The following is a 27,242-nucleotide window of genomic DNA, read 5'->3' as shown; positions in this document are numbered from 1 at the left end:
GCAGGTTTTAGCTGGGGCAGTGGGGGTTGGACAAAGCAGGGGGGCCTCACCCGCCTGCAGGGCTGTAGTGAGCTGGAAGCGCAGAGCCTCGGCCTCTGGGTCAAAGGCCGAGCTGATAGCTGAGGCCCGCAGGTGTTGCACCAGCTGGGGCTGGGGGCCCCGGGCTGCGTTGTACTGGATGCTGTGGTTGCAGCGCAGGAATGAGGGGAGGCTGCCCTGGAAGAAGTGCTGTGTGGAGCCTACAAACAGCTGGCCAGGCCCTGTTTGCACATAGTGCTCCTCAAAGTCCTGCAAGATGAAGAGGAGGGGAGGAGGAGGAAGGGTGGGGAGAGGGAGAAAGGGGTCAGGGTTGGAAGGGGAAGAGGAAAATGCTGAGATTTCAACTCCCAAGCAGCCTGAGACCTTCACCTCAACTCAGGGGCTTGGGGAGACTTGGGAGGAGACGGGGTGAGCCATGGGAGGAGATGGGGTGAGCCTTGGGAGGAGACGGGGTGAGCCATGGGAGGAGACGGGGTGAGCCATGGGAGGAGATGGGGTGCGCCCTGGGAGGAGATGGGGTGAGCCTCCCAGAGCCACTTCTAACCAGCTGGGCTGCTCTGGGCAGCTCACCTCTCTTCAGGACTCTTGCTTTTGAACAAGAATAGTCTGATTTGGAGTCGCAGGGCTCAGAGCATCCCCTCAAGGACTCGAACTTGAGCCTGTAACAACGGCTCATCCTACCCTAAGTCCAAGGCCAGACTGTGACCTAGCCCTGCAGCGGTGTCAGGAGGGACAATAGGCCTGGCTGCTCAGGGGTGGTTGAGAGCCGGGCGCCTCTGTCTCTCTCACCTACCCTGTCTGCACACCCCAGGGCTTGACCTCTGACCTGCACTTGAAGATCTGCGTCAGCCAGGCTCTCGGGGACAACGCCATTGACCACCACATCGAGGAGCAGGAGGCCATTGGGATCCAGGCCCCGGGCCACCTGGGTCATTGTGAGCAGCTCCCCTGCAATCCATCCCCACCCAGCCCAGAGTCACTGCAGGAGGTCCTGGGCGCAGGCTTCAGTCCTACCTGGCCCACCTAGGGGGAGGCCCTGCTTACCTGTAGCAAACTCCACGTGTGACTCCTGCCGGAACCTGCCACCGGTCAGGGAGTGGCCATTCAGGGCTGCACCACTCTCCCTGGCCAGGGCCCAGTAGATGGGGGTGATGGTGACCAGAAGCACCCGCATCAGAGGTCCTAGGTGGGGCAGGGCGTGGAGGCCAGGTTAGAGCTGATCCTCAGGGCAGCCACTCTCCCGCTCAAGGTCCTGTCATGGCTCCCCAATCCCCCCAGGAGAGCTCAGCCCCTTCCTTTGCCACCCATACTCAGCCTTGTGACTGCCATGCCAATTATTGAACCAGAATCCGGGACCTGGTGGAGGCAAATAATCTATTTCCTGGAGTAACTGTGAAATTAATAAATGTATATGGCCAGGCGCGGTGGCTCAAGCCTGTAATCCCAGCACTTTGGGAGGCCGAGACGGGCGGATCACGAGGTCAGGAGATCGAGACCATCCTGGCTAACACGGTGAAACCCCGTCTCTACTAAAAAATACAAAAAAAAAAAAAAACTAGCCGGGCGAGGTGGCGGGCGCCTGTAGTCCCAGCTACTCGGAGGCTGAGGCAGGAGAATGGCATAAACCCGGGAGGCGGAGCTTGCAGTGAGCTGAGAACCGGCCACTGCACTCCAGCCTGGGCGACAGAGCGAGACTCCGTCTCAAAGAAAAAAAAAAAAAAAAAAGAAATTAATAAATGTATACAAGGAAATGCTTAGCAACATAGTGAGACTCTGCCTCTAAAAAAATAAAAATATTAAGAACATTAGCCAGGTGTGGTGGCATATGCCTATAGTCCCAGCTGCTGGGGAGGCTGAGGTAGGAGGATCGCTTGAGCCTGGGAGGTTGAGCTGTGATTGTACCACTGCACTCCAGCCTGGGCAACAAAGCGAGGAGCAGTCTCAAAAAGAAAAAAAAAGAAGAAATAAATGCATGTACCTTGCTGATATTTAACTCAGTTCAACAAATACCAGTTGAGGGCCCCTGGGTCACCACGGAGCCAGGGACTCCACGGACCGTCATTACATATTTGCTGAGTTGAAGTCAACCAACTATTCTAACTTGCAGATCCCTTCTGGACAAGCCCAGGCTTGTTCCAAATCATTTGAAAAAAGAACCAAAAAATGGCCCTGGACGTGGATTCTCAGATCTTCTTCATGTGATGCCCTGCCCTCCACGTAGGGCCAGGCAGGGCCATGGGCTGGGCAAGGGGAACACATCCACTCCCTACTTGCTTGGAGTCAGGGACGGTGCCAGCTTTGCAAGGTGCACATGAGCCGGCCAGGCCCCTGTGCATGGGCACCACCTTTCAGCCTCTCTGTGCACCTGTTTCATGCAACAGAGCCTGGCCCGCAGGCTTGGGGCCAGGTGCTTCTCCAGGCCTCGCACTCCTGCAGCTGGAATAAGCAGCCATGTCTGGGCAGTGTCTCACTTCACCTGCTGTCTGTTGACAGCCAGCTCAGAGTGACTTCCCCAGCAAAATCCCCTGACCCCACACTGCTTATGCAGGACCATGGTCAAGGGCAGCTTCAGAAGAGCTGCTTTTAGTGAAGACCCCATGAGCACTGCCCCTCCTGGACCCCCACGAGGGGCCAGGGATTCCTTGGGAAGGGAGAGACAGTGACATCCACTGTCACAAGCTCTGCAAGTCTCTCAGAGCATTCATCGCTCAGACATCGTGCATGAGAGCTCTGAGTGCAGGTGACGCTTCTTAGTCCTCTAGGTTTTCTGGGCAATTCAATTCTCCACGTTTCCTGCTTCCCGTCACCTCCAGCCCGCACCCCTCACTCATGACTGGAGATCCCTCCACCTCCATCAGCCCGGGCCTTAACTTAAATGGGGAAAAGCCTCAGGGAGCCATCGGTGGCTTGGGAAACCACAGTCTGAGCACCCACACCCACAGAGCACTGACCATGTCACACACTCTTGGTCTAACTGTAAATGCAGTTACTTTGTTTTGAGGGGGCTGTGAGGGGGACGGGAAGTTGCCTGTACCTGAGTCCACTTTGGCTTGCACCCAGCTTTGAGAGGTGGTCAGACATGCTCTGGTCATCAGGCCCTGAGCAAGTCTCAGGATACAGGCTCTGCCCCCTCCTAGGTCCAGCATGTTCTGGAGGATCCTTGCTGGGCTGGGACAATGGCCCAGACGCAGGTGATGCTCTGCCTCCCACTCACCCACGTTTGCTGGGACATGGTGGATGCTGCTGCGGATGTTGCTGACCCCGGAGTGCACCTCCTGCATCACGCTGGTGTTGAGTGTGGCCACACCAAATTTCCGGCCATTGATCACCCCAATCATGCCGCCCCAGCTCCCCTGGGGTTCCCCTGTAAGGAAGGGAAAGAATGACAGTGCCACTCACTATCCACCCCCGAGGCCCACAGCACAAGCAGGCTGTCATTCCTATTTCATGAAGGAGTAAATGGAGGCTTGGAGAGTTCACCTCCACTTGTCCAAGGACACACAGCTAGGGGGTCATGGACTCAACGGCCAGGGGATCTTGGTTCTAAAAGGGAAGGGGGGCTGTTAGGAGGAACCCTGGGCTGGGGTGTGGGGGGAGGCGCATGGAGCTGGCTTCTAATTCTGGCTCTACCATTCCTTGAAACCTGGCCACGTCAGGCCCCCAAGCCACACCTGAGTTGGCTCACCTGTAAAATGAGGAGGTGGGGCCACAAACTCACAGAAGACCTGTGGGTGTGTGGAACGCCAGGAGCCCACGATGGCGCGGCTGGCACACTGAAGGAGCCAGGGCACCAAGCCAGACCCGGGTGCTATCACCTGAACAGCCCCATTCCATCAGTGCTGCTGGCTCCGGCTGCCCTGCAGCTGGCCTGGCTGGGTGGGCTGGCTTCCTAGCGGCCGTCCGCCAGGCCGTCTGTGAGCAGATGCTCCTTCGCGCTAATCAAACGGATGGTGCAGGCACCGGGGGGTGCTTCCTCTGACTAATGGGCCAGCTGTCTTGTTTAGGCAGATGGCATTCCAGGGGACGAGAGACAGAAGTTAGCCTGCCTCTCCACTCACCAGCTCTCAGGGGAAATTAACAACAAATTGCCCATGATCTGTCAAAAAATAACATAAAACACTCAAGTGCTAGGATCCTAAGTGGATGAATCAAGGGGCTGGTTAATTTGGGGTTCTAGGAAGCAGGGTCATTTCCTGCAGCCCATAGCTGGGGTTTGATGAGATTTGAAGTTCATCTGGGATGTTTCTCATCAGTATCCGATGCTCTGGGGCCTATGGGAGGGACAGGAGATGGGCCCTGAACCTATCCCTGGCCTTTTAATAGGGGGGTGAGGAAGGAATCAGGAGCTGCAGACAAGAAGGCTGGAGCGTGACCCGGGCAGCTTTGGAAGGGGACAGGAAATGGAACCCAGGCACGGCAAGCCACCACCAACTCTCTCAGACATGGAGTGACGTAGCAGCCTCTTGTCTCCCTACAAGGCCAGGATTGGGACCTGCCAGGCCGAGGGGCAAGGAGGAAAAGTAGTCAGGAGGGAAAACATGTTTACAGTTAGAGACTCCCAAAGCCTGAACTCCCCTCACCCACCAATGCCCCTTAAGGAAATTCAATGCCCCATAGAAATATTCAGGGCCACACACAAAGATGCACAGCATGGTGTGGTTTTGGGGAATGGAAAGTAGAAAAATAAACTACGTTGCTCATTTGACAAAGCCGACAGGAATGAAGATAAAAACGTTCCCATGGAATGACATGAAGCCAATAAACAACCTATGGACCGATGTGTATCATAATGGGATGTCTTCCAAGATAGAGGAAGTAAAAATGGCAGGTTATAGAAGTTGTAAATTTGACATTTGTAAAAAGAGAAGTGTATCTCTTATATCCAGAGAAAACAGTGTGGAAGCATGTATCTCCCCAAATAATTGCTCACGCTACTTTGGGTCATTGAATTATGGGAGAGAATGACCTTCTTCTTCATAGATTTCTACAGTATCTGGCCTTTCTATAAGTAACATATATAAAAGAAGAATACTTGTTTCTATTAAAAAAATAAGGAGGCTGGGTTATGGATCGAATGGTACCACCCCACCCAAAATTCATACGTTGAAGTCCTAACCCCCAGAACCTGAAAATGTGACCTTATTTGAAGACAGGGTCTTTATAGAGTAAGCCAAGTTAGAATGAGGTCATTAGGGCAGGCCTAATCCAACATGACTGTGTCCTTATAAATAGGGAAGCGTAGACACACAGGGGGAAGATGAAGGCAGAGGTGGGGGTGATGTTTCGACAAGCCACAGAATGCTGAGGACCACCAGCAAGACCCTGGAAGAGAGGGTCGGACCATTTCCTCCCCACAGTGCTCAGCAGGAACCAGGGCTGCTGACAGTGTGATCCTGGATTTCCAGCCTCCAAAACTGTGAGACAATCAGTGTGCCTTAAGCCTCCAGCTTGTGGTGTTTTTTTTTTTTTACCGTAGCCCTAGAGAACAAATACAAAGGGCACGTACATAGCTCCGTGGTTTGGACTGGGGCCTGCCAACAGGAGGGGGTAAGAAGTGGGACAAAGCCCTGAAACAGAGGGGCGTCTGCTTAGACCCAAGGCTAATTCCGAGACCGCATCTGCGGCTGAGGGGGTCAGAGAACTGCTGAACTTTCAGAGCTGCATAGGTTGGTACCCTGTCCCCGCCTATGGGAGATGAGAGCAGGGGCCAGAAAGGGTCCCACATTTGGTTGGCAGTGGGTTTCGCATGGATTTCCAGGGGGTCAAGTGTCAAGTCCCAATTCCAATTAGCTGAGAGGCGCTGCTGCCTGGGAGGGCTCATTGGAGAAAAATTCTGCCAGCGCATGTGGTGATAGATTAGTGATGTCTGCCAGGGACAGGGAGGGAGATACATTGCCACACACAGGGAGTGTTCCCTTGTGGTGATAGATTAGTGATGTCTGCCAGGTACAGGGAGGGGGACACATCGCCACACATATGGAGTGTTCCCTCCAGAGGCACAGGCCACAGAAATAATATCTTATGACTTGCCTTTATGCAGGGCTGAATCCATTTACTATGGTTTCTCAGGATAGATCTTTTCTTAATTTTAAAGTTGGTCTGACCCAAGGGAGAAGGGAGCTGATTGAGGAATCTGAGATGGCAGGGGTCCATCCCAACAGGAAGCCATCACTTTTCCAACCACCTGCCATGGCCAGGCAATGTGTGACACCTGGGACACGCACTGACCCACAGACTTTTTGCAGCAGCCCCTGAGGGCACCGTGGATGCCCTTGGCTTCCTCTGCCTGCTTCCAGGGGCTGTGCAGTGTCCAGACAGAGGACATGCATTTGTGCCAGTTAAGAGAGAACAGCCAGGCCAGTGTTCCCTGTCCAAGATGAGCGGCAAACACTTAGCACCTCCAAGACTCAGTTTCCACAACTGTAAACAGGCAGGGTAGGGGTTCATTCTGGGCTTGTGACAAAGCAAAGGGAAGAGGTGGGGAGCTGGCAAGGCAGGGGACAGGTCCCCCATAAGCACCACACAATCCCCATAGGCAAGAGATCCTGCCTCTGTCCACAGAGGTCCAGACAGGGCTGCCCCGTACCTCTCACGACCAGGAACGCCCGGGCTGTGGCAGAGCCCAGGAGATTGTGAGCGACGCAGTCGTAGGAGCCTGCATCCCCAGTCTCCACATTCTCCAGCCACAGGCTCCCATCAGGCAGGGTCCGGAGTCGTCGGCTGGCCCGCAAGGGTTGACCCGCCCGCAACCATTCAATGGTGGGTATGGGCTCTCCAGTGGCCTGGCATCGCAGAGCCACGTCATCCCCGGATCTCACTGTCATGTCCTGGGGCTCCACCTGGAACACCGGAGCACCTGTGGGAGGCCCAGGTGGCTTTTAGGAACATTTAATTATTTTTGCATATTCAAATGGAATATGTTCATTTAGACACACTGGGAAATCCAGAGAGGCAGAAAGAAGAAAATAAGAACTACATAGGATTCTTCCACCCAGTATCTTTCCTGAATATTTCCCTCTAGACACTGTTGCTTTACGAAAATATGATCATATGGCCATATCTGCTTTTATTTTTATTTTATTTTTTGAGACAGAGTCTTGCTCTGTACCCCAGGCTGGAGTGCAATGGCGCGATCTTGGCTCATTGCAACCTCCACCTCCTGGGTTCAAGTGATCCTCCCATCTCAGCCTCCTGAGTAGCTGGGATTACAGGCACCTGCCACCACGCCTCACTGATTTTTGTATTTTTAGTAGAGACATGGTTTCATCGTGTTGGCCAGGTTGGTCTCGAACTCCTGACCTCAGGTGATCCACCCGCCTCAGTCTCCCAAAGTGCTGGGGTTACAGGCATAAGCCACCATGCCTGACCATCTGCTTTTATTTTTCCTTCCCAATAGATCGTAACTACCTTTCCACGCAGTTACATATCTGTTATTAGTGGCTAGATAGTCTTCTATTGCCCGGCTCTACTGGGATTGGCTGAACCAAGCCTCTCCTACAGGACAGTTAGGCTGCTTCCAATGAAGTCAGGGCCATCTGTCAGAACTGCCTTTAGGGCTCTGTCACCTACTGTGGGTGACTCTCACCAAGTCACTCCCTGACCCTCAGTGTTCCCATCTGAAATATGGGGATGAAGCTTCCTGTCCACTTACTATTACAGACCCTCCTGGAAGGCTAACATGGAAAGGATGGGAAAGGCCCAGTGCTGGTAAGGCTGCAGAACAAGCAGAACTCGCACACACTGCGGTGGAAATGCAACGTAGTTCAGCCAAGGTGGGCTGCTGTGTGCCTGCGTGTTCACTTCCTGCGGATGCTGCAGCAAGTTGCAGAAACACGGGAGAAACCGTGGAGGCCAGGAGACCCACATCAGCCTCACTGGGCCCAAGTTCAGGTGCCCTGCTCCCTCCAGAGGTTCTGGGGGACAGCCCATTCCTCACCTCTTCCAGCTTCCGCCCACCAGCATTCCTTAGCCTGAGGCTGCAACAATCCATCCTCTGCCTCCATCTCCACTTTACCTTCTCCTCTCTCTCTCTCCCCTGCCACACCACCCCAGCTCTCTCTCTCTCTCTCTTTTTTTTTTTTTGAGACAGAGTCTCACTCTGTCACCCAGGCTGGAGTGCAGTGGTACGATCTCAGCTCATTACAACCTCTGCCTCCTGGCTTCAAGCGATTCTCCTGCCTCCGCCTCCCAAGTAGCTGGTGTGCCACCACGCCCGGTCAATTTTTGTACTTTTGGTAGAGACGGGCTTTTACCATATTGATCACACTGGTCTCAAACTCCCAGCCTCAGGTGATCCACCCTCCTCGGCCTCCTAAAGTGTTAGGATTATAGTCGTGAGCCACCACGTCCGGCCCGGGCTCTCTTTTATAAGAATACTTGTAGCCGGGTATGGTGGCTCATGCCTGTAACCCCAGCACTTTGGGAGGCTGAGGTGGGTGGACTGCTTGAACCTAGGAATTTGAGAAGAGTCTGGCAAACATGGTGAAACCCTATTTCTACTAAAAAAAAAAATACAATAATTAGCCAGATGTGGTGGTCTGTGCTGGTAATCCTAGCTACTTGAGAGGCTGATGCAGGAGAATTGCTTGAACCTGGGAGGCAGAGGTTACAGTAGCCGAGACTGCGCCACTGCACTCCAGCCTGAGCAACAGAGCGAGATTCCATCTCAAAAAAAAAAAAAAACCAAAAAAAAACCACACCCCAAAATAAAACACTTGTGATAGCATTTAGGGGCCACCGAGATAATCTGCCTACTTTAAGATCCTTAACTTAATTACATTTGCAAAGATTCCTTTTCCAGGTAAGGAAACATTCGCAGCCCCTGGGGACTAGGACCTAGACATATCTTTGGGAGCCATTCGTCAGATACTACACAGCCCACGTGCCCTAAAGCGGAACACATGTGTACCACGAGACCTCGCGCTTCTGCTCCTGGACAAACACCCCAACACAAGTGTGTGTGTGCGTTCACCGGAGGGCGTGCGTAAGAAGGTCACAGCAGCCCTGTTCTAAACTGCCCATCACTGGAAACTAACCTACAGTGGAATACATGAATAAACTGTAGTACATCCATGTAGCAGAAAAACATACAGCAATGAGAACCGATAAACGAATTCCATGTGAACAGTATGGACGAATGCCACAAATAATGATGTGCGAAAGAAGAGTCTATGCAAAAGCACGTGTGGGGTGAGTCCATTTAAATGAAGGTCGAGGCCAGGCACGGTGACTCACGCCTGTAAGCCCCAACACTTTGGGAGGCCAAGGTGGGTGGATCACCTTAAGTCAGGAGTTCGAGACCAACTTCCCAGGTTCAAGCAATTCTCCTGCATCAGCCTCTCAAGTAGCTAGGATTACAGGCACAGACCACCACACCTGGCTAATTTTTGTATTTTTTTTAGTAGAAATAGGGTTTCACCATGTTTGCCAGACTCTTCTCAAATTCCTAGGTTCAACATGGTGAAACCCCGTCTCTACTAAAAATACAAATATTAGCCAGGTGTGTCCCAAATAACAGTTTCAGGGCTCCCAAAATCAACCAAAGACACACAACAAATTGAGAAGCATTTACATTTTTTGTTTTTTTTGAGACGGAGTCTCGCTCTGCCGCCCAGGCTGGAATGCGATCTCAGCTCACTGCAGCCTTGACCTCCCGGCTCAAGCCATCCTCCCACCTTAGCCTGCCGAGTAGCTAGGACTACAGGTGTGTGCCACCACACCTGGCTAATTTATTTATTTTTTGTAGAGATGGGATTTCACTGTGTTGCCCAGGCTGGTCTCAAATTCCTGAACTCAAGCGATCCTCCCACTTTGGCCTCCCAAAGTGCTGGGATTACAGCTGTGAGCCGTCGTGCCAGGTCTTGAGAAGCATTTATCCATAAAAAGCCTCTATGGCTGGGCACAGTGGCTCACGCCTGTAATTCCAGCCCTTTGGGAGGCTGAGGTGGGTGGATGGCCTGTGGTCAGGAGTTCGAGACCAGCTGGGCCAACATGGTGAAACTCTATCTCAACTAAAATTACAAAAATTAGCTGTGACGAGGTGGTGGGTGCCTGTAATCCCAGCTATTCGGGAGGCTGAGGCAGGAGAATCTCTTGAACCTGGGAGGTGGAGGTTGCAGTGAGCTGAGATCGCGCCACTGCACTCCAGCCTGGGTGACAGAGTGAGACTCTGTCTCAAAAAATAATAATAAAAAAAAAGCCTCTAGAACTTTGGATAAGAACAGCGAAACCTTTGGTCCTCCTGCCTAGGGCTCTGCCCTTCCTTATCCCACTGTGACCACCACAGTGATTTTATTAGGAATGACTGTCAAAAACAGCAGCTTTGGGGCTGGGCGCGGTGGCTCACGCCTGTAATCCCAGCACTTTGGGAGGCCAAGGTGGGCGGATCACGAGGTCAGGAGATCGAGACCACGGTGAAACCCCGTCTCTCTTAAAAATACAAAAATTAGCCAGGTGTGGTGGCGGGCGCCTGTAGTCCCAGCTACTCCGGAGGCTGAGGCAGGAGAATGGCGTGAACCTGGGAGGCGGAGCTTGCAGCGAGCTGAGATTGCACCACTGGACTCCAGCCTGGGTGACAGAGCGACACTCCGTCTCAAAACAAAACAAAACAAAACAAAAAAACAGCAGCTTTTGCCACCCCTGAGGGCTGTCTTGATGTGCAGTAGAGGATGAAAGCATGCCCTGAGAAATATCATCAGGAAAAGGGGCAAAACTGGTAGGAACCAAAAGAGAAACGGCTGCTGCGCTGGCCTGTGGCGTGGTCCCGGCTGAGAAGAACAGGGGCCCAGCCAGCAACTTAATGGGGAGAACCTGGAAATGAAGGAGCCATGGACAGGCTGGATCGGCTCCCCACAATCCCTGGCCAACGTGGGAAATATGCACCTGTGCAAGGGAGATTTGAGGGGTACAAAGGACAGTCAAACCGAGGCCGACTTGAAAACTGCCTGAACTTCAAATTACTCCACAGCCATGTTTTGCTGAGATTTCCTTTTTTTTTTAAATTGTTTCAAGCATGTTGACAACTGCTCACAGAACCATCCCTGTCAGCTAGCCTGGGCAACATAGAAAGACCTCATCTCTACAAAAAATAAATAAAGTAGCCGGGCATGGTGGTGTGCACCTGCAGTCCCAGCTACTTGGGAGGCTGAGAAGTGGGAGGATTGCTTGAGCCCGGGAGGTCAAGGCTGCAGTGAGCTGTGATTGTGCCACTGCACTCCAGTCTGGGTGACAGAGCAAGACCCCGTCAAAAAATTAAAAAGAAATCCTTATCAGATGACTCAAACATCTGTGCTATCTCAGTTGGTGTCTGTTGCGTGTCGGTTCTCATTCAAGTTGAGATTTTTCCTTGTTCTCGGTATGATAAGTGAGTTTCAGTATGATAAGATTTGGGTTCTTATTTAAATCTTCCATCTTAGCAGACCTGGAACACTGCCAGGGAAAGGAGGTGCCACTCACTTCTGCCAGATGAGAGTGGAAGTGGAAGTCTGGGTTCCCTACGTGGCCTCCATGGACACCCGGGAACGGGGAGGGTGCCTCATTATTGCTGGGTATTGGAGGGAGTTCACGCTTCAAGTGGGGCTCTGCTGGCACCACCCTGGTTGGAAGGGAGAGGGGTACTGCTTATTGCTCCCCACTCGGCCTGTGTAGGCGAGGGGCTTCCCACTCAGTGGGTGACAGTGGTGACAGTTCAGTCTTGGTCAGGCGCAGTGGCTCATGCCTGTAATCCCACCACTTTGGGAGGCTGAGGCAGGTGGATCATTTGAGCCCAGGAGTTTGACACTGGTTTAGGCAACATAAGGAGACCCCGTCTCTACAAAAAAATAAATACATAAAAATAAAAATTAGCCAGGTGTGGTGGCACGTGCCTGCAGTCCCAGTTACTTGGGAGGCTGAGGTGGGATGACCACCTGAGCCAAGGCTGCAGTGAGCCATGATCATGTCACCGCACTCCAGCCTGGGCAACAGAGTCAGACCTTGTCTAAAAAAAAAAAAAATGGGCCGGGTGCGGTGGCTCAAGCCTGTAATCCCAGCACTTTGGGAGGCCGAGACGGGTGGATCACGAGGTCAGGAGATCGAGACCATCCTGGCTAACACGGTGAAACCCTGTCTCTACTAAAAATACAAAAAATTAGCCGGGTGAGGTGGTGGGCGCCTGTGGTCCCAGCTACTCGGGAGGCTGAGGCAGGAGAAAGACGTGAACCCGGGAGGTGGAGGTTGCAGTGAGCTGAGATCCGGCCACTGCACTCCAGCCTGGGCGACAGAGCAAGACTCCGTCTCAAAAAAAAAGAAAAAAAATAGTCCTTATCAGATTACCAAATATCCCTACTACCTCAGTTGATGTCTGTTGTCTGCTTTCGTTGAGATTTTCCTTGTTCCTGATATGTAAATTGAGATTTTCCTTGTTCCTGGTATGTAAATTGAGATTTTCCTTGTTCCTGGTATGTAAATTGAGATTTTCCTTGCTCCTGGTATGTAAGTGAGTTTCATTATTATAAGACTCAGATTTCTATTTAAATGTTCCATTTTTGGCAGATCTGGAACACTGCCAAGAAAAAGCGGCACCACTCACTTCTGCCAGGTCAGAGCGGAAGCCCAGGTTCCCAACGAGGCCTCCATGGACATCCCGGAACAGGGAGGGGTGCCTCATTACTGCTGGGCATGGGTGGAGGCATGCCCACTCTGGGCCTCTGGTGGCACTACCCTGGCTGCATACCTGGCCTGATAGGGGAGGAGCTTCCCACTCAGATGACAGTGGTGACAATTCCGCCTCTTCATTAGGTGTCACCTGACAGCATCCCGCTCCAGTGTGGGGAGAGCAGTGCCTCAGTACAGGGGATGAGGGTGGAAATGTGGGCTCCCAGTTAGTTTGATGATGGGGCTGGGGTGTTTTTCATGGTGTTTGCCTCCCAAGTAGTTGGGACTACAGGCATGCGCCACCATGCCCATCTATTTTTTTTTTTTTTTTTTTTTTGTATTTTTGGTAGAGATGGGGTTTCACTGCATTCCCCAGGCTGATCTCAAATTCCTGAGCTCAAGCGATCTGGCTACCTCAGCCTCCCAAAGTGCTGGGACTACAGACATGAGCCACCATACCCGGTTGGGGGTTGTTATTTACAAGTTTTCTTTCTTACTATGCTGTCCCTATCTTAGTCCCTTGCAAGTGAGGACAGGCTCTTGTTGAGGTGCACACATGCCCGCGCGTGTGCGTGCGTGTGTGTGTGTGTGTGTCTGTATGTCTGAGCCCACTGGTGGTTCCAGGATATAAGGGACAAAGAGCAACACCTGGGCATTCAACACCACATTGCTCCTCAGGTCCCAAGATCAGTAGTCTATCCTCCTCCTTTTCTCTACTTTTCAGAGGCTCTTTCTGTTTGCTTCTAGATAAAGTCCAAGGTGCTCAGCTGTCCTTAGCAAGACAAATAGGGAGAAGTGCATCTACACCATCTTGTCTGGAACCACAAACCTATTCCACGCATGACCCAAACTCTCAACACACTAGGTACAAAAGGGGAACTTCCTCAGCCTGAGAAAGGGCATCCACAAAAACTCACAGCTAACATCACACCCCATGGTGAAAGACCGACTGCTTTCCACCTAAACCAGGGAACCAGGCAAGGATGGCTGCTCTCGCCGCTTCAACTGTGTACCAGAGGGTTCAACCAAGGCAATAAGGCAAAGCAAAAATCTTCAAGGTACACAGATTTGAAAGAAAGAAGTCAAACTGTCCCTATTCATAGATGATATGATATTAGATTCAACTGTATCTCTACATATTATCAACTACAAATCCAAAAATCAAAGAAAAGAATTCCACACAAAATAGCCTCAACAATAATAAAAAGACTTAAAATCAATTTAACAAAAATACAACAGCAGTACACTGAAAGCCACAAAACATCACTGAAAGGAACTAAAAATCAACATAAATGGTACTAGAACAATTGGCTCTCCATGTGCAAAAAAGGAAGTTAGACCCTTACCCCACACAAAAATTAACTCAAAATGGATCATAGACCTAAATGTGAGAACTAAAACTACAAAAATTATATAAGAAAATGTGTGGGCATGGTGGCTCATGCCTGTAATCCCAGCACTTTAGGAGGCCGAGGTGAGTGGATCACCTGAGGTCAGCACTTCGAGACCAGACTGGCCAATGTGGTGAAGCCCCAACTCTACTAAGTATACAAAAATTAGCCCGATGTGACCACGGGCACCTGTAATCCCAGCTACTTGGGAAGCTGAGGCAAGAGAATTGCTTGAACCCAGGCGGATGTTGCAGTGAGCTGAGATCGTGCCATTGCACTCCAGCTGGGCAAAAAGAGCAAAACTCTGTCTCAAAAAAAAAAAAAAAAAAAAAAAAAGAAAAGAAAAGGAAAAGAAAATGTGGGGTGCAGTGGCTCATGCCTGTAATCCCAGCACATTAGGAGGCTGAGGCAGGTGGATTGCTTGAGCCAGGCATTTGACACCAGCCTGGGCAACATGATGAAACCCCGTCTCTACTAAAAATTCAAAAATTAGCTGGGCGCGATGGTCTGTGCCTGTAATCCCAGCTACCCAGGAGGCTGAGGCAGGAGAATCACTGAAACCCGAGAGGCAGAGGCCGAGGCCGCAGTGAGTTGAGATCACACCACTGCACTCCAGGCTGGGAGACAGAACGAGACTCCCTCTCAAAGAAAAAAAAAATTAAATAAGAAAATGTGGGGCATGGTGGCTCATGCCTGTAATCCCAGAAATTTAGGAGGCTGAGGCGGGTGGATTGCTTGAGGCCAGGAGTTCAAGACCATCCTGGGCAACATGATGAAACCTCATCTCCACTAAAATTACAAAAGTTAGCTGGGCATGGTGGCAGGTACCTGTGTTCCCAGCTACTTGGGAGGCTGAGGCACGAGGATCGCTTGAACCCAGGAGGTGGAGGTTGCAGTGAGCCGAGATCGTGCCACTGCACTCTAGCCTGGGCTACACAGCAAGACTCCGTCTCAAAAAAAAAAAGAGGAAGGAAGCAAACAAAAAATGTGACTGTAGGTTAGGCAAAGATTTTTTTTTTTTTGAGACAGAGTCTCCCTCTGTCGCCAGGCTGGAGTGCAATAGCGTGATCTTGGCTCACTGCAACCTCTGCCTGCCAGGTTCAAGTGATTCTCCTGCCTCAGCCTCCCGAGTAGCTGGGACTACAGGCGCCTGCCACCATGCCCAGCTAATTTTTGTATTTGTAGTAGAGACGGAGTTTCACCATGTTGGCCAGGATGGTCTCGATCTCTTGACCTCGTGATCTGCCCGCCTCTGCCTCCCAGTGTACTTAGATTACAAGCGTGAGTCACCACGCCTGGCTGGCAAAGATTCTTAAAAGATGTAACACCAAACGCACGACTCGAAAAATACAAAATGGATAAATTTGGACTTCATCGAATTTTAACACTTTTGCTCTTCAAAGGCAGCATTAAGAAAATGCAAAGATAACCCACAGACTGGGAGAAATATTTGTAAATCATGTATCTGATAAAGGGCTTATATCCATGCTATATAAAGAACTCCTGGAACTCGCCCAGTAAGATAAACAACTCCATTTAAAAATGAACACAAACGCCAGATGCTGTGGCTCATGCTTGTAATCCCAGCATTTTGGGAGGCTGAGGCAGGTGGATCTCCTGAGGTCAGGAGTTCAAGACTAGCCTGGCCAACATGGCGGAACCCCAGCTTTACTAATAATACAAAAATTAGTTGGGCGTGGTGGCATATGCCTGTAGTCCCAGCTACTTGGGAGGCTGAGGTGGGATAATCACCTGAGCCTGAGAGGTCAAGGCTGCAATGAGCCGTGATCACGTCACTGCACTCCAGCCAGGGCAACAGAGGCAGACACTGTCTCAAAAAACAAAGTCCTTATCAGATTACTTAACATCTGTACTATCTCAGTTGGTATCTGTTGATTGCCTGTTCTCCTTCAAGTTGAGAGTTTCCTTGTTCCTGGTATGTAAGTGAGTTTCAGTATTGTAAGACTCGGGTTCTTATTTAAATCTTCGGTTTTTGGAAGAGCTGGAACACTGTCAAGAAAAAGTGGTGCCACTCACTTCTGCCAGGTCAGAGTGGAATTCCAGGTTCCCTATGAGGCCTCCATGGACATCCCGGAACGGGGAGGGATGCCTCATTACTGCTGGGCATGGGTGGAGGCATGCTGCTGGCACTACCCTGGCTGCCCACCTGGCCTGATGGGGGAGGAGCGTCCCACTCAATAGGTGACAATTCTGTCTCTTCATTAGGTGTCACCTGACACCATCCTGCTCCACAGGGGGAGAGCAGTGCCTCGGCACGGGGGGTGAGAGCGGAAGTGCAGGCTCCCACTTGATTTGATGATGGGGCTGGGGTGTTTTTCATGGTGTTTGGCTAGAGGATTATTATTATTATTATTATTATTATTATTATTATTATTTTGAGACAGTGTCTGCTACCCCAGGCTGGAATGCAGTGGTGCGATCTCAACTCACTGCAACCTCTGTCTCCCAGGTTCAAGCGATCCTCCTCCCTCAGCCTCCCAAGTAGCTGGGACTATGGGTGTGTACCACCATGATTAGCTTTTTTTTTTTTTTTTTTCTTTTTCGTATTTTTGGTAGAGATGGGGTTTCACTATATGACCCAGGCTGGTCTCGAACTCCTGAGCTCAAGCAATCTGCCTGCCTTGGCCTCCCAAGATGCTGAGATTACAGACATGAGCCAACACGCCTGGCCAGGGGTTGTTATTTACAAGTATTAGTAAGTTGTCCCTTTCCCAGTCCTTTGTAAGTGAGGACAGGCTCTTGTTGAGGCGTGTGTGTGTGTGTGTGTGTGTGTGTGTATGTGCACACATGCATGTGTCTGAGCCCACTGGTGGTTCCAGGTTGCTGGCTTCTCAAGTACACAGCCCAGGATATAAGGGACAAAAAGAAACACCCGGGCATTCAACACCACATTGCTCCTCAGGTCCCAAGATCGGGAGTCTATCCTCCTTCTTTTCTCTACTTTTCAGAGGCTCTTTCTGTTTGCTTCTAGATAAAGTCCAAGGTGTTCAGCTGTCCTTAGCAAGACAAATAGGGAGAAGTGCATCTACACCATCTTGTCTGGAACCACAAACCTATTCCACGCATGACCAAAACTCTCAACACATTAGGTGCAAAAGGGGAACTTCCTCAGCCTGAGAAAGGACGTCCACAAAATCTCACAGCTAACATCACACCCCATGGTGAAAGACCGACTGCTTTCCACCTAAACCAGGGAACCAGGGAACCAGGCAAGGATGGCTGCTCTCGCCGCTTCAACTGTGTACCAGAGGGTTCAACCAAGGCAATAAGGCAAAGCAAAAATCTTCAAGGTACACAGATTTGATAGAAAGAAGTCAAACTGTCCCTATTCATAGATGATATGATATCAGATTCAACTGTATCTCTACATATTATCAATTACAAATCCAAAAATCAAAGAAAACAATTCCACCCAAAATAGCATCAACAATAATAAAAAGACTTAAAATCAATTTAACAAAATACAACAGCAGTACACTGAAAGCCACAAAACATCACTGAAAGGAACTAAAATCAACATAAATGGTACTAGAACAATTGGCTCTCCATATGCAAAAAAGGAAGTTAGACCCTTACCCCACACAAAAATTAACTCAAAATGGATCACAGACCTAAATGTGAGAACTAAAACTACAAAAATTCTATAAGAAAATGTGTGGGCATGGTGGGTCATGCCTGTAATCCCAGCACTTTAGGAGGCTGAGGCAGGTGGATTGCTTGAGGCCAGGAGTTTGATACCAGCCTGGGCAACATGATGAAACCTCGTCTCTACTAAAATTACAAAAATTAGCCAGGTGTGGTGGTGTGTGCCTGTAATCTCAGCTACTTGGGAGGTTGAGGCACAAGGAATGCTTAAACCTTGGGGGTGGAAGTTGCAGTGAGCTGAGATCTTGCCACTGCACTCCAGCCTGGGTACCAGAGTGAGACTCTGTCTCAAAAACATTAAAAAGAAAAAAAAAGAAAAGAAAAAAACGAAAGAAAGAAAGAAAGAAAGAGAAAAAGAGAGAGAGAGAAAGAGAGAAAGAGAAAGAAAGAAAGAAAAGAAAGAAAGAAAGAAAAGAAAGAAAGAAAGAAAGAGAAAAGAGAAAGAGCGAGAGAAAGGAAGGAAGGAAGGAAAAGGAAAGGAAAGGAAAGGAAAAGATGGGAAAGGAAAGGAAAGGAAAAGAAAAGAAAAAGATGACCTTAGGTTAGGCAAAGATTTTTAAAAGGTATAACACCAAATACTTGATTCAAAAAATATGAAATGGATGAATTTGGACTTCACCAAATTTTAACACTTTTGCTCTTCAAAGTCACCATTAAGCAAATGCAAAGACAAGCCACAGACTGGGAGAAATATTTGCAAATCATGTATCTGATAAAGGGCTATATCACATGGTATGTAAAGAACTGTAGAAAATCACTAGTAAGATAAACAACTCCATTTAAGAATGCACACAAGCACTGGGTGCAGTGGCTCACTCCTGTAATCCCAGCACGTTCGGAGGCCAAGGCAGGTGGATCACCTGGGGTCAGAAGTTCAAGACCAGCCTGGCCAACATGGTGAAACCCCGTTTCTACTAAAAATACAAAAATTAGCCAGGCGTGGTGGCGGGCATCTATAATCCCAGATACTCAGGAGGCTGAGACAGGAGAATTGCTTGAACCCGGGAGGCGGAGGTTGCAGTGAGCAGAGATGGTGCCATTGCACTCTGGCCTGAGCAACAGAGCCAGACCCTGTCTCAAAAAATATTAGTAACAATAACTGTGGTAAAAAATACATTACATAAAATTTATCATTGAACCACTTGTAAGGTACAGTTCAGTAGTGTTGAGTATTTGACATTGTTGTACAACCTCCAGAACTTTTTCCTCTGGCTAAACGGAAACTCCGGACTCATTAAACACTAACCCCCCCTTCTCCCCTCCCCGCAGCCCCTGGCAAGCTCCATACTACTTTGGGTCTTTATGCTTTTGACCACTCTAGGCCCCTCATAGAAACAGAATCATATAGTGTTTCTTTTTTTGTGATTGGCTTTTTCCACTTCGCATAATGACCTCAAGGTTCATCTATGTTGTAGCCTGTGTCAGAATTTCATTCCTTTTGTTCCTTTTTTTTTTTTTTTTTGAGACTGAGTATTGCCCGTCACCCAGGCTGGAGTATGGTGGAACGATCTTGGCTCACTGCAACCTCTGCCTCCTGGGTTCAAGTGATTCTCCTGCCTCAGCTTCCTGAATAACTGAGAGTACAGGCACGCCACCACGTCCAGCTAATTTTTGTATTTTTAGTAGAGACAGAGTTTCAGTATGTTGGAAAGGCTGTTCTCGAATTCCAGACTCCAGGTGATCCACCTGCCTCAGCCTCCCAAAGTGCTGGGATTACAGATGTGAGTCACCGAGCCCAGCCCTAGAATTTCCCTCCTTTTTAAAGTTAAATAATATTGCATTGAACGAATGGGTGAATTTTATGGTATGCAAATTATAACTCAATAAAGTTTCTTTCTTTCTTTTTTTTTTTTTTAAAGAGGCAGAATCCAGGACAGTAATTATTGGGCAGGGGGCAGTGAACAAAGGTGGGCATGCTGGAGGATGGGAGCTGGCGTTGTCCTATTTCTTTGATCTGGCTGCTGGTTAACTGGGTGGGTTCACATTGTAAAAATTCACTGAGCTCTGCACTTCGGATCCTCGCTCTTCTCCACAGGTATTCATCTTCAACAAAACATTTTCTACAGAATCCCTATTGAGACAACTTCACAGTGTTATTCTGAGGCTCAAACAGTGCCTGGTAAACTACGAGCTGCTTGGCACCTGCGAGAGCCATTGCGGTGATCTGGACGGCTGGTCTGAGTTTTAAATGCCCAGCTCTCCCTGGGCCCACGTTGCCAGGTTTTCTTTAGCTCAGTCCTGAGTCTCACTCACCCTACATTTGGGAAACATTTGATAGGATTCAATGTGTGTTCCAAATAAGCATTAATGAAAGAATTCCAAGTCTTGGCCCTGCCTGTCTGCCCTCTAGGCGACTCACACCACCGCTGTCCCCAAGCACACTCCCCACGTCCCCACTCTGCTGAGGCCGAGACTCACTCTGCAGGACGAGGATCACCACTTTCTTCGCCATGCCCATCTCGTTCTCTGCCAGGCACTGGTACTGTCCCGCATCGTCCCTCTGCAAGTGGGCACAGGAGAGGGGACACGGTGCTCAGAGAAGAAGACGAGCAGCTCAGACAGTTGGGTAGGGGACTGAGGCCAGCCAGCCAGCAAGGGGCTTAGGCTGTGAACCAGCCAGGGACACCTGATCCCCCACGGAGCATCAGAAGGACCTCTGTGACCATTTGTCAGCAGACATGCAAAGAGAATCCAGCCCCTTTTCACACCCGAAAATGGGGGGCTGTGACTAAGGTCCTTGTTGCCCTAGGTGGAACAACTTGCTGGAAAAGCATGGTGTAGATCCACCTCTTCCAAACTGTGTAAGTTGAAATCTTACTGTCCCATGGCACATTATTTGAGACTCCTTGGAAAAAAGGGTTCCATGGTGAAGTAAGTTTGGGAGACACTGAGTTAGATGACATGTTATGGTACTTTGGAAATCAATAACTATAGGAAAACAAGAACATTAGACACCGCTGTTGTATAAACAGGATGGCAGGACCTTTCGGGGCATTTATTGTGCCAGTGTGCAAAGTGAGTCTTCCAGAAGGGAGACGGTTTGCAGTGTTTCCCTAACAGGTGGCCCACGGATATGTGATGGAACTCAGGTGGCACGCTGGCTCACATCACTTCTGAGTGGCAGCACCACCGTGAGATGGCGCTGGGGCAGTCTGAGGCCACCATCCACTCCCAGAAGATGGTATCTAGTGGGCCACACCCAAAGGACTCGGGGGGACTGCATGGCACAAAGTTAAGAGTGTAGGTTTGGAGGTCAGACCAATGTGGGACTGAGTCCCAACCCCACTGCTTACTGCCCTGAACCCATTACTTAGCACATTTTCATGCTTCTGGAGCCTCAGTTTCCCCTTCTGTAAAATAGGAATGATAACTGCTAGGATCTTATGAGCATTAAATGGAACAATGCTTGCTAAGTGCGAGGCCCCGTGCCTGGCCCACAGTTAGTACTTGGGCAACAGGAGTCATTATTACCACTGCTCTTACCGCTACTCTTATTACTAGTTCTATTATTATTACTGCCCAGAGAAAGGCTCCCAAATGGGTGAGATCAAGGCCCCTAAGATGAACTTGAGTCAGGACTGACTTGGGGATTTCTGCACAATCACCAGAACTTGAGGCACAAAATGGAAGTTAAGGGGCTGCCCCAGGGCCCAAGGCTTTGGAAACAGCACGAAGCCTGAGGCAGGAGACCTGGGGGTGGGGGCCCTGCCTCCTGCACTTATTGGTTGTGGGCCTCTCTGAACTTCAGTGCCTTCGTCTGTAAACAGGGAGCATGATTACCTGCCTACCCTGCCCCCTGAGATTGTTAATAACAACATTTTGGGAGCATTACCCACAGATCACTCTTAAATAATGCGTAGGAGACATCTCACTGACTTCTAATTACAATCCTATGAGGTAGAACGAATTTGCTCCATTGAATGGTTGGATGACCAAGGAACAGAAAAGCCCAGTGGCCGGAGGTCAATATTGGTGGTAGTGGGAGGATGTCTGGGGAATGGGCAGGGAGGTGGTTTGTAGACTGCAGAAGCAGGGGGGGCAACATGAAGAACCCTCTTGAGCAATCAGAAAAAGCATAGAGTTGTCCTTGGTGGTCCCACCCAAGGTGCCAGGCCCCGACTTGCCTCAGTCCTGCGGATGGTCAGTGAGCCATTCTGCAGCTGGTGCCGGAGGCGGCTGCCCCGCAGTAGAAGGCCATCTTTGATCCAGCGGATAGCCGGCACTGGGTCTCCACGCGCCACACAGTCTAGCTGAATGCTGCCTCCTACAGGTTCCACCAGGTAGGAGAAAGCCTCCCCTTGTAGGACAGGAGCCTCTGCATGGGGTGACATGGAGCAAGCTGTCAGAAAAGAGGCTCCCTACAGGCTCAACCTCCTATAAACCCCAAAGGTCTGCCCAACTCCTGCCTCTAGGGGCCTCCAGAGGCTCCTCCTAGCCCAGCATGGTTGTGTGTAGTCAGTGCATCAGGGACAGCAAACAGTGGCCATGTCATGGGTCAAGTCACAAAGACTGGCAGTGGTTTCCAGGAACTGTGCTGAGAAGCATTTGAAGCTGAATGAGAACAGTGCTGTGATTGATTAGTGATGCCTGAGACGGGCACAGGCAGGGACGCAGTGCTACGCGTGTCATACACTCTCTCTCACAGATGGATGACACTAGCAGCGGAGTACCTGCCAGGTACTTTGGAAATCAATAACTATAAAAAAACAAGAACCCTAGACACCTCTGTTGTACAAAGCAACACTATGAGATTCATGCTAATCTCAAAACACTCTTGGAGGCTCTGGACTGGCTTATATCCTTCCTGGTTTCCTGAGGTTGGATCTACCAAAAGCTGCAGTTCTCTTTTGGTGCCTGGGGCTGCTGATTCCCTCCATCCGGCCCCACCCTTCCCGAAGTTGTGCAAACTAAGTCATGGCATCACCGAGGGCTCCTGTGCTACTCTTGGTAGATGAGTAGGTCATAGAGGACAACCGGCTGGCTGGCAAGCTTCTGGCATTTTTCTGCCAGGATGCCCTGGCCCCCATGCTCTCCTACCCTGGCACCATCCAGCTGCAGGTAGTGCTATAGGGCAATTGGTCAGATTCCAATTCTACCTGCAGCCAGGGTCGTCTTGGGAGTGTCAAAAATACTGATGAATAGGCCTCACCCCAGAGAGGCTGGTTTACAGAGTTGGAGGTAGAACCTGGGCTTTAGAATTTCAAGTCCCCCCAGGGATTCTAACATGCAGTCGGGGTGGGGAGCCACTAGTTCAGAGGACAGGAGGCCAGGTTCTCAGGAAACCAATAGATTGGGTCCCAGTAGACTGGAGGTCTTGAGAGAGAAGCCACCTGAGGAATGCACCCTACCCTTCACATGGACGAAGCTGACCGCCTGTGTGCGGCCCACTCTGTTCTCCGCCCAGCAGACATAGGTCCCGCTGTCTTCTCTGGAGACAGAGGCCCGCTGCAGCGTGCTGCCTCCATCCTGCTCAGACACCCCTTCTGTGGTGGAGAAAGAGAAGCCCGAGGGGGACTCTGAGTCAGGTGCAGGGGACTCCTGCCCTAAACACTTCCCTGGTGCGTGGGTACCTGCAGGAACTTAATAAAAATGCAGAAACAGATGGGAGTCCTGGGTGAAGGCTAATCAAGTCAGACCCGTTCCTGGGAGGCACAGGCCACATTGGAGGCTGCAGTTAATGAACCCATCTTCTACCATTTTCCAGCACACACTGTGTGTTTGATAAACGGTCAAGGGCAGGTCTTTGGGGGCCTCTTAGCACAGGGCACTTACTGAAACACTGCTATGATTTCTAGAGAAAAGGATTCCTTTGATTCCTTTTTTTTTTTTTTTTTTTTTTTGAGACAGTTTCGCTCTTGTTGCCCAGGCTGGAGTGCAATGGCACGATCTCAGCTCACTGCAACCTCCACCTCCCAGGTTCAACCAATTCTCCTGCCTCAGCCTCCTGAGTAGCTGGCATTACAGGCATGCGCCACCATGCCCAGCTAATGTTGTATTTTTAGTAGAGATGGGGTTTCACCATGTTGGCCAGGCTGGTCTTGAACTCCTGACCTCAGGTGATCCACCCGCCTTGGCCCCCCAAAATGCTGGGATTACAGGCGTGAGCCACCGCACCCAGCCAAGAGAAGGATTCTAATAATGGACTTTTCCTTTGGGGTTGGCCATTGCCTCTAGGAGAGGAATATGGACAAGCATCACCATCAATTAGGCATCTACTCCGGGCCAGGCCTGTGCTGAGCACGGCCCCTCCACTGTCATTCTGTCCTCAGGACCCCTGGTTATGTCCATTTGACAGATGGAGAGCGGAGCTCAGAGAGGCCGAACTATTATACTTGCCCAAGGTCCCTCCCCAGGAAGTGGTGGGGCCCAGCAAAGCCTTCACCACAGGTGTGCACGGGTATTCCACACCTGGGGACTCAGAGTTAGGAATGTGTGATGTCATATCCTAATATAGGAAAGCATCATTTTGCAGTGGAGTGGATTGCTGAGGGTCCCACAATGGGAGCAGTAGCTCTGGGCTAGAACACAGGCCTCCCCCTCCTGGCCCTGAGGTGTCTAGGTTGAGTCTTCTCAGGCGGCCTCTTGCCAGCTCTGATATATGGCTTGTCACATATGGCCACAGCTTGTCACATATGGCCACAGCTGGGTTTGCCCTGTCCGCCTACATAGGGCCACATTGAAAGACCCAGAACCAACAGGGCTGGCTGACAACCTCTTCCTCTCCATTAGGTTGGGTCTCCCCACCTGCCCTCCCTTTTTGACCTCCCGGGGTCCTGGTTCTCTGTCCCACCCACGCCCAGCAGACCCAGACCTGTGACTGGCCGGTCGTTGACAGTCCAGCCAATGCGAGGGGTGGGGCTGCCCCGGGCTGCACAGCGAAGCCACAGCCTGTCCCCAAGGCGCAGGCTGCGGTCCCCAGGCAGGGTGGTGAACACAGGCAGTGCCAGGATGGTGAGGTGCACGCGGCGGCGGGCCTGGCCCACAGCATTCTCAGCGGTACAGGTATAGGTGCCTGCATCCCGGCCCTGTGGGCAAAGAAAGGGGTTGGCCAGAGAACTTCCCCCACCTTGGCATAAGTCAGGATGCCCCTAACCCTTGAAGGTTCTCATGAAGCATCCAGCCCAGAGAGGGGAAGTGACTTGCCCAAGGTCACACAGCTAGCAAACAGGTCAGCATCACCACCGCACCCTTGCCCTGCCCTGTAGCGTTCACACGCTCTGCTGCTTCATAACCCCAGCGCTGACTGCATGATCGCAACAGCTACTGTTTACCAAACACCTACGGTGTGCTGCCCTGTGCTCAGAACTTGACCTGCACTGCAGGCCTTGCTTTTGGTGCCCTGATAGAGGGCCCAGCAGGGGCTCCAAGAGGCGGAGTTTTGTGGCGCATTCAAGCAGGGCTGGTGCGCTCGCCACTGCTCCACCAGGCTCCCCAGGCAGCTGGGTCCAATGCCCCGACCCGTTTACGTGTGTCCACTGAACCCTTCTGGAGAAGGTCGCATCACAAAATTGCAGAATCTGATGAGTGCTGAGGGGAAGGGGGTCGGGGTCGGGAGTCCCACCCATACTCCCGGCTCAACACTCCCCAAAACCCAGAGGATGGTTAATGCCAATGCATGGTTGAGAACAACTGGGTAGACTTTGGGCAGTCCGAATTCCCTGAGCCCCAGTCTGAGTTCCCTCCCTTCCCCAGGAGCTGGCTGCTGAGGTCTAGTTCAAATTTGGGTTCTGCCTCTTGGCAATGGTGGACAACTAGGTACACTTCGAGCCTTAGTTCTGGCCGTCTGTACCCGGCATGGTAACACTGACTTCCCCAGGCTCCCAGGGTTAAAGGCTGCACTGTGCTCGGCGCAGAGCATGACAAACAGGGGTCTCAGCCATTATTCCCTGCTGTGCCCCTCGGGGCGTGCCTCACCTCCAAGTTCTTCACCAGCAACTCCCCAGAAGGCTGGATGGTGAACTTCCCCTCGGCACCTGACACAGGCTGGCCATCTTTGTCCCAGGTGATGTTGGGCTCAGGACTGCCCCTGGCCTTGCAAGGCAAGAATGCATGGGAGCCTTCGGTGGTAGACAGGTCTGGGAGGCCATTCTCGATCACTGGTGGGACTGTGGGCAGAGGGAGGCCCACTCGGAACTGGGGCTGGGGGAGGCGGCTGACCCCATCCCAGGGCCCCTGGCCTTTGGCCCAGCCCTTCAGCCCTCCCTGGCCATCAGCTGCCCCGTCCAACTCCCTAGTCATAGGCCATTGCCCATGCTCAGGATGATGTGGGGACTCCCTGAATTTGGTGTAGCTGTGACGGTGATTCCATTGCACCTGTGCACACATGTACACACACACGTGCACACACACATGCACACACACAGATGACTAAAGCTACAGGACAGAGGCCTTGGGCACAAACTCCTTGTACTAGGCCACCTCTGGGGACAAAAGCATGGTAGCCATCACAGAGCATCCCTGCAGAGGAGCTATGCTGGGCAGAGTGAGGGTCACTGGCTTGGTGTCTGGCCTGTCTGGTGACCAGCGATGCTCCAGATCCGAGGGGAGAGGAGCACGCTGGACAAGGAGGCGTGGAGAAAGCCTGGAGTAGGAGCCCCTCTGAGTTCACAGCCAGAGTCCGACTCTAGCCCTACACAGCTGCGGGCGGGAACAGCCACTGAGATACCACAAAGCAGGCCACTGGGGCCAAGACACGACCAGCCCATACTGAATATTCCCAGCAGACTTTGCAGATTTTTGGCCAGTGATGCCACCTTATCTTTGAAGCCAATGATTAATCAAACTAAGGGAAGGGCACATGCAATTGCGTGTGTGCCAGAGCAGGGCCAGAGAGGCTACAGCTACTGGAAACAGGAATGAATGAGGGATGCTGGACTCATGTTCCATAGGGCCAGAGAGAAGGCAGAGGGGATGGGAGTTTATGTCTGAATCCAGAACTCAGGTGCACAATGAGAGATGTTCCCCTTAATTTCTTCTAGAACTATAAGCAGTGTGCCCTGCCAGGTGGGGAAGGGAGAAGCCTGCAGGAGCCTCAAAGCCCCTCAGTTGCCAGGGCCCACCTCGGCCCCGTTCTCACACCCACCTTGCACCACCAGCCGTGTCTTCCCCATGGCGCTGCCTGCACTGTTCTTGGCGATGCAGAGATAGTTTCCAGCATCCTCTGGGCTGGCATGGGCAATCCGCAGCTGTCCGCCTGGTAGGACCTGGGTACTCACTCCTGAATGAGGAAGACGAAAATCGGGGGCCAGGGAGCTGGGGTGGGGGACCCCCGAGGTGGGTAGATTGGGCTATTCTGTCTCACAGGCAGCAAATGACTTGCTGGGGTCACAGAGTGACCAAGGGACAGAAGGAGCCAAGAAGCCTGACCCGGAGCCCAACCCAGTTGCCTGCTCCCGACCTCCCAACTCAGCCACCGAGTGCTCGGATGGCATCTCAGGCCATGGTGACAGGAGAAGGGTTGGGGAGGGGGAGGCCAGAGCAAGGGTGGGGGCGTGTCTGGGCAGGCCAGGGGCT

General features: G+C 51.2%; 1 protein-coding gene across 1 annotated transcript in view; it reads right to left on the bottom strand.

The window, feature by feature from the left end:
• Positions 1-27,242, bottom strand: part of HMCN2 (hemicentin 2) — a 182,566-nt gene that overhangs the window by 7,821 nt on the left and 147,503 nt on the right. The window contains 11 exon segments of the mRNA XM_017848185.1: positions 51-288; positions 866-987; positions 1,084-1,221; positions 3,254-3,403; positions 6,626-6,895; positions 20,148-20,229; positions 21,854-22,044; positions 23,078-23,212; positions 24,541-24,754; positions 25,644-25,834; positions 26,812-26,946. Of these exon segments, the coding sequence (XP_017703674.1) occupies positions 51-288; positions 866-987; positions 1,084-1,221; positions 3,254-3,403; positions 6,626-6,895; positions 20,148-20,229; positions 21,854-22,044; positions 23,078-23,212; positions 24,541-24,754; positions 25,644-25,834; positions 26,812-26,946 (1,866 nt within the window).

Source organism: Rhinopithecus bieti, unplaced genomic scaffold (assembly GCF_001698545.2).
Source record: "Rhinopithecus bieti isolate Rb0 unplaced genomic scaffold, ASM169854v2 scaffold_29388, whole genome shotgun sequence".
Lineage (NCBI taxonomy): Eukaryota > Metazoa > Chordata > Mammalia > Primates > Cercopithecidae > Rhinopithecus > Rhinopithecus bieti.
The sequence above is the reverse complement of the archived record's forward strand: the minus strand, read 5'-3'. Positions and strand labels throughout refer to the sequence as shown.